Source organism: Nicotiana attenuata, chromosome 6, assembly GCF_001879085.1.
Source record: "Nicotiana attenuata strain UT chromosome 6, NIATTr2, whole genome shotgun sequence".
NCBI lineage: Eukaryota > Viridiplantae > Streptophyta > Magnoliopsida > Solanales > Solanaceae > Nicotiana > Nicotiana attenuata.
The window spans coordinates 88,828,558-88,836,176 of record NC_031994.1 but is presented as its reverse complement, the minus strand read 5'-3'; the positions used below and the strand labels follow the sequence as shown (position 1 = coordinate 88,836,176).

General features: G+C 35.9%; 1 protein-coding gene across 1 annotated transcript; it reads left to right on the top strand.

Moving 5' to 3' along the window:
- On the top strand, positions 4,637-6,442 carry LOC109228082 (UPF0503 protein At3g09070, chloroplastic-like). The gene has a single exon (XM_019393262.1). It carries the CDS (start codon positions 4,637-4,639, stop codon positions 6,440-6,442), a length of 1,806 nt encoding a protein of 601 aa, XP_019248807.1.

Below are 7,619 nucleotides of genomic sequence, written 5' to 3'. Positions count from 1 at the left end.
GCAAAATTATTGAGAGCTCCAGAAGAGCGAATTTGTTACTACCCGAATAAATAAAATTATTTATGGCATTGGTGGTAGTAAGTCTCAAAAGAAACTGTTTGAGTTTCAAATGTATTAGCCAAAGTGGTTGGCATATTGAGACTATAAATGAAAGGAAGATCGATTATCTTCATATTACTATAATATACCGGGTAAATATGAAGGTTACCTGATTTTTCTTCTATTTGTACTACAGATGTATAAGCATGATGATAAAATCACATGCCAAGTAAATTAAATATTTACTGAAACAAATATCAGTTGGCATGACCGGTTGGCCTCCGGTTCAATTATGATGCGAAAAATGATTAAGAATTCACATTGACATAAATTGAAGAATAAGGAGATTCTTCGAGAATTCTCATGTATGACTTGTTCTCATGATAAATTGATTAGTATACCAGCTGGGGTTGAGATTGTATTATCTGATTTTTGGAACGTATAAAAGGTGATATATATATGGGCCCAGTCACCTGCCATGTTGACCGGTTACTAATATATGATTTTAATAGATACATCTATTGTATGGTCACATGTGCGTTTGTTATCAACTTGTACTTTGGTTTTTGCAAGGTTGTTTGCTCAAATTATTAGAGCACAGTTCCAGAATATATATTATGATAATTTATCTTGATAATGCTGGTTTAAATCCAAGTTGGTTTAGCAGAAATTGTATGCCTCCAATTAAACTAAACCATTGGTTATGAGAATAAAACTCCCAAATCGAAATTTGGTATGAGGTATATTATTTAATATACAACAGCACTTGTACGCATCTAGCCAACAAGTTATGATAAATTCTCCCCATCACAATTGGTTCAGGGTCAGGAACCAAATATTCCCATGTAGAAATATGGATATGCTATATGATTTAATTGTGCTGTCACATTACACAAAGATGGGTTCCCAAAGAAAGTTGGAAATTGTGTTGGTGATCCCAACATTAGGGGGGAGAAAATGAGCAGCTGAAAAAAAGTAATACATGGAATGAATTATTATGAGTATACCTAGATCCTCGTACAAGAAAATGTGAATTTGAAGTTCAAGTGATAATTCATTTCCAAAATATTGTCAGACGCATTTGATGACCCAAAGCTAAATGTCATATTTCAGCTGTTAATGTTCCAAATAGAATAAAGTCCATGATGGACATAGTCTGTGGAACGCATGAAGCGTAATAGACTAATCGGTTCCAAAGATAAAACTCCCTGAAGAAGGAGAGGAGCATATGTTCAAGATGGTCATAATAAGGAGGCAAGTGCTTTATAAGAGCACCATGACATAACACTTTATAAGACCTCATGGGAGAGGCTCAGGTACCTGAAAATAATGAGATCTCGATAAGTTATGTCTTTATGTGCGATGATGGAACCGATGTAAAATGATCACCGATGATGTTGTTAATATAATGTAGCGCTCAATATTATTAATATTGATAAGGATCTTGAGCTCAAATCTGTCATGGAATTTGGACAGATAAATATTGGCCAAATGAAAAATATGCAATTAAAATTGACTTCATCTGAAAAATATGAAGTTTGGACGAATAGTTTCAACAGCTGAGAGTATAAAGGCTATATGGAGATATTGAAATATGATTAGTATTATATTGCAAAAAGAATCCTTGATATAGATTTGTTTATTCTAACAAATATTGTCAAGGTTTTGATGTTTATGCAAATGCAGGCATTTATTGAAGTCCTATCTTCAAACAATCTATTTGTATGTGAGGAATTGTCATATTATCGTTTCACAAGATGTGTGACTTTTCTTTGAAGAGAAGATTCCAATAATAATGAAGAAGCTGATGTTTGCTTATCTCAATTGAAAGAAGAATATTAAAGGAGATTGAATAAATCATATATTTCATCAAAGTTCTTTGTCAGACACGATCTTCAACAGAATGATGAAATAGATGTTCAAGAAATTCGTTCAAGTGATAATTTGGCGGAATAATTCACCAAGGCATTGTCGATCTCAATATTAGAGAAGTTGTTAGACAAGCTTGGAATTCGTCGTGATATTTTCATCAGGGGGAGGCAAATATGTGCTGTACTCTTTTTCCCTTAGCTAAGGTTTTATCCCACTGGGTTTTCCTAGCAAGGTTTTTAACGAGGAAGCAAATAAAGCGTATTACAGATATGTGTACTCTTTTTCCTTCACTAGGATTTTTTTTCCCATAGGGTTTTTCCTAGTAAGGTTTTAACGAGGCACATTATCTTTGGACATCCAAGGGGGAGTGTTATGAAATACTTGATTATGGTGGATGACCATAACTCCTAAGGGAGTAACACCCACTACTCGTCTCCATTAACCTCCCACTACTTCTTACCATTATGGATGTAACTCCCACACCTCCATGATCTTCCCCCATGTTCTCAATAGTTAATACCATGTTTATGGAGTCCCTTTGTATTACCTATATCATCCTATAAATAGAGGGTTTGGGCATCACATTGTACACACTTGAATACATAGAAGAAATAAGATTCTCTCCTCTCTTTCTCTCTACATTGTTGTCTATTTTATTGTTCTATATTGTTACTTTGAGCTAAGTTTTGTAACAGAAGAATCATTAATTTTGTCCTTTAAACGTTTTTGGTTGTCAAATTGAGATGTAAAAGTAGTCCCGTGTTGTTTGTTGGAATAAAATTAAAAATTAAAACAAGAAAATACATTGTTCAAATAAGGAAACAATTTATATAATCACATTACACAATTCAAATAAGTAAAGGAATTATCTAGGTGAATTTATTTGATTTTTAATTCCTCAATTATTAGCAGTTTCTACATAGTACAAATAAGAAAAAAAAAATAATGACCATAATTTTAGTTGATTTCTAAGTCCTAAATATTAGAAAAATAATTAAAATATAATTTTATCTAATGTATAATACATTTTTAAAGGGTAAAAAAAGGTAAACGATATTCTGCTAAGGGTCTTCGTGCTTTTAATATAGTATAGATGAGTTAGAGTTTGAAATCTCAGTATTGTTTATTCTATTTACTATACTTGTAGACTTAAAATTTCTAAGAAGGTCCTTCATTTAATATAAAAAAGCACAAAAATCAACTTGTTATTACATTCTGAAAAGTTTAAAAACTTAAAGTCAATTTTTTTTATTCTTGGCCCTAAATTTTATTATTTCTCTTCATCTATAGGGTAGAGAAAAAAAATGATCAATTTGCAAATTACAAAATAAAAATACATCGTCCTTCATGATTTTTTTTTTTTGGTTTCCCACCCGGTGTCCGGTACTCGCATTGGAGCCCGACTATATCCGGATTCGCGCCGCATAGGGCCCCATTCGGGGGGAAGCGCTCCCCACCAAGGATTTTTCCATACCCAGGGCTCGAACTCGAGACCTCTGGTTAAGGGAGGAGCAATCTCATCCACTGCACCACATCCTTCGGTGGTAATCATGATTTACTTTAGTTCAATGCTTCTGATGGTAGGTTTCTTCTTTGCTTTTCTTTAATTTCAAGTTATTTTGCTCTTTCAAGTTAGTTTATATTTTTTTTAAAGCGTAATTAATTTTTCTTTTTTGAAGTATTTTTTTATTAGTGTTTAAGTCAATTGCTGATCAAATTAGTGGTTTAAGATGCAGTAGTTCTATATACTATTACTTATGCTATAATTTCTTGAATTTCTAATTTCTATGTAGTTTTACTTTGTCTAAATATTTATTTTTCTTATATTAATTTTTTAATATGTTAAGTATTAAAGATCCATATGGCTTATGCCTAGTACCTCGAGGCTTATGTCTCGCCTCATAGCAGGGAAAACGTCTCGCTTTGCGCTCGCGCCTTTTCAAATACCGTTAAGGAGAAAATGGCTTCAGACTAGTTCAAATACCAATTTTGGGGCTAGTTAGAGTCTATTAAAATGATAAATATTTGGGCTCAATGCAAAATTAGTCGGCCGTCCGAAACTAATTGTATTTGTTAGCCAAAAAGTGTATAAATATTTATATTATATTTATACAATACACATATATACACAATATAATGTATATATTATCAACTATTTAGTTTGAAACGATTAAAATATATATTTAAATATTTACATCTAAAGTTTTCAAATTTAAACTTAAATTTTTAATTAAATACGAAAGAATCTCATCCATTTCACCACGAACATACTTTCCTCCACGAGGGTCTTTCTGCTAGTCTATAGTGCCTATACATTAACATTGACCTTCTTCCCTTTTATCTCTTGGCCTGGTGGAACCAAGACTTTAATTATATTAAAGTAAGATCTGAATCTAATGTATGCACTTTTGGGAATCATGGCATCTTGAAAAATAAAAATGTCACACTAAACGTTAACTGCTACCTGAATGAAAATTAATTGTTACATAGTACATACCCCTATGCTTCCCCACTATTTAATTAGTACTTGGAAATAATTTTAAAATAAAGTTGTAAAAGTGTGGGGGACAAATGACAATAAAGGGTTTATGAAGGGTTCTTTGCCTACTTCTCTTTGGATCCTTTGTGCTCTGAAAATTTTCTGTACATCTTGTCGGAAGAAAAAACCCAATTCCTCCTATTATTCATAAATGAGCCCATCGTATGCTGTCCCACTCGCATTCCAATGACTCGCACCGCTTCCCAAAACCGGACCCGTATCCGAACCCGCCGTCTCTCCGCTTGTTACCGCCACCCATCGGAGCCGGTCACCGGCATCTGCGCCGCATGCTTGCGTGAACGCCTCTCCGGTCTTGACCCGGAAACTTCTATTATTCCTACATTCTTGCATTCTCTCGAAAACCCAGATGCTAATACTGGACCAGAACCCGAACCCGGATTGTATTCTCCCGATCTCCGGCGTTGTAGGTCTGTTTCTACTGCCAGGTGTGAAGGTTCTAGTAGCTACTCGGAGCCACGTCGGAGATCTTGCGACGATAGGTCGTCCCGGAACACCCTTGAAAATCTATTCGGAGTTGATGACGTGGCGGGTGGGTCGCATGCTAGTTTCAATGTTGAATCGAAGAACCTGGGATTAACGAATTTGTCTGATAATGTTTGTAAGTCAATAGTTGAGCATAAAAACAGAGAAGAACTTAGGGTTCGAGCTGATATAGAAGAAGATACTGAAGATGGAGAGCTGAAGACAATGAAAGAGTTCATAGATCTCGAGTTTCACGCTAAAAATCACAAATCAAGGGATCTTAAAGACATTGCGGGGAATTTTAGGGAAAAAGCTTCAGTCTTTAGCAAGAAATTGCAAAAATGGAGGCAGAAACAGAGGGAAAAGAAGCTTAATAGTAGCAGAAATGGCAAGTTGATAGGTTATAAATTAAAGGATAATGGGTCTGAGATTGGTGAATGTACTATTGGGAGGAGATCTTGTGATATAGAACCTCGATTTTCAGTGGATGCAGGACAATTGGAAGGGCCGAGGATTTCAATTGATGAGCCTAGAGCTTCTTGGGATGGATATATGGTAGCTAGGACTATTCCTAGGTTGACACCAATGTTATCAGTTGTTGAAAATGTGCTTTTTGGAGGGACTGGAAATGGGTTTGATAAGCATAGATCATCACTTGATGGGCAAATGCAGGCTATAGTGGAAGATGAGAGTAGTTCTTCAGGTGGATCAGGGCAGTCCAATTCGGATTCTTCGTCATCACAACGGGGAGGAAGTAGTTTTGATAGGTCGAGTTCTGTTAGGAGTTTTGGCAAGAGGACGATGGATTTGGAGGTTAATGAAGGCAAGTGTATGGCGAATTCATCTCCTGCTCATGTCAAGTTGGTTTTTACTGAGAGGGAGTTGAAAGATTGGCACTTGAATTCTATCAACAATGAGCATTTGGCCAAGTTTGAGTCATTTTCCAAGAACGGAATTGTTGCTGAAAGTTGTGGTACCAATAAGGGGTTTAAGAAGTCTACTCGGTGGCGAGAGGTGTTCAATCTCTTTGGTAACAAGCATAAGGTCAATAACAAGCAAGAAACCCGTAAAGAAGAAGGAGAAACCTTCAGTTCAGTCACTGATATTAGTAAGAAGCAAGTGGACAAGGGTTATGATAATGTAAAAGAGGCTGCTCAGTGGAGGCTTACGCGCAGCAGCAGCATAATTGGGGCTAGAAAATCCTGCAGCAGCTCTTACGTTCCTGCTAGGAATTCCTGCAGTAGCACTTTTGATCAGCCTAGGAGTTCGTTGGATATGACTGAACTAAATCGCAGTAAGAAGAAAATTGCTGAAAGTGCTGCGTCTACAAACTTTGGCAGGGGTGCATTTGTGCTGGAGAGGAACAAGAGTGTCAAATGCTCTTCAAATGACTTTGATAATGGTACGTTGCCATTCTATTTGATGCCGTTGAGAAGTTCTAGGAGCCGTAAATCCAGTGAGAACAAGTTAATGAAGCCCCTATACGCTACTGGCAATGTTTTGCACTGAATTTAAAGGAAGATACTAAAGTAGTTCATCATGTATCGGATTTTGTAAAAAACAATTTGTATTTGTCTGTATCAGCATATCAGGTTACTTGGCAATATCAAAATGCTTTCTTTATAATGAATAGCTCAAATTTTGACCTTTATTTCACCTTGTCATTTATCTTCCCTGAATGGTACCAACTTTATGTGAAAATGAGATTAGAAGAACCTTATCTGAGTGGATAGCAACTGCCTCGGGATGTTGCTGACCTTGATGTAGAAGTCCCATTCTTTAGCAGGGACAGGTAAGGTAATACTTGTTGCATCTACTGCTTTGTTTCTATGTGATAGCTACTCGTGATTGACAATGTTTAGTGTTTTATGGGGATAAATACAGCTCTTATTTTCTTGAATTGCACATTTGGGAATCTTAGAGAAAGACTGCTTTCAAATACCTTGTGCAAAGCCACCCTCATATATCTTAGAAGTGATTATTTCAATAAATCTGAAGACACTTATGGGAGCTGTTGGAAAATTCCTTTTTTTCACCGTAATGGTACAGATTCTAAACTGGAGTGATTCTTCTTGTTTCTACCTGCATGGACAAACAATCTCCAGCCCCTTACACACCAGGTCCATTTTCTTTCTTTTCCTTTTTCTTTTGTTTACTTAAAACTTTTGGGATGACCTTCTCTCTGATATCCTTCCCTTTTGGCATAATGATAAATTCAGCTCCCGAGGGGTAGGGGCACTGCTTGTCATGTCTTTGAACCCAAATGAGTGATCTTCATCCTGTCCTTGTATCCCCTTCGCTTCCCCAGCCTCTGCTTCTAAGGCACAAGTACTCCTTTCTTTTCTGTAAAATTTTGTTCACATTATACAATAACACTGTCACTGCTATGTTTTGATGAGAATTGACAACCCTTGATGAACATGCCTTGAGATATTCAAAGTTAGTCTTTTTAATTTATAGCAGAGTTAGTAGTGTCAGTTAGGGCTCAAAATCTGTGTCTTTTTGCTGCTAAAGGATGAATGTTGGTTAAAGCAGCCACTCATTTATAATAATTTCGTGGAGGCAAAATTACTCTTGCATGCATTTAGCTTCAACTAATTCTGTGTTTGAAATAGAGTAGTACATATAATGGTGAAGAAAAGTCATTTTGAGGCTAATTTCGTGTAATTTCGAACTCTAATGTTAG

Excerpts from the sequence above, each read along its gene's own strand:
- LOC109228082 (XM_019393262.1), top strand. The coding sequence starts at position 4,637 with ATGACTCGCACCGCTTCCCAAAACCGGACCCGTATCCGAACCCGCCGT.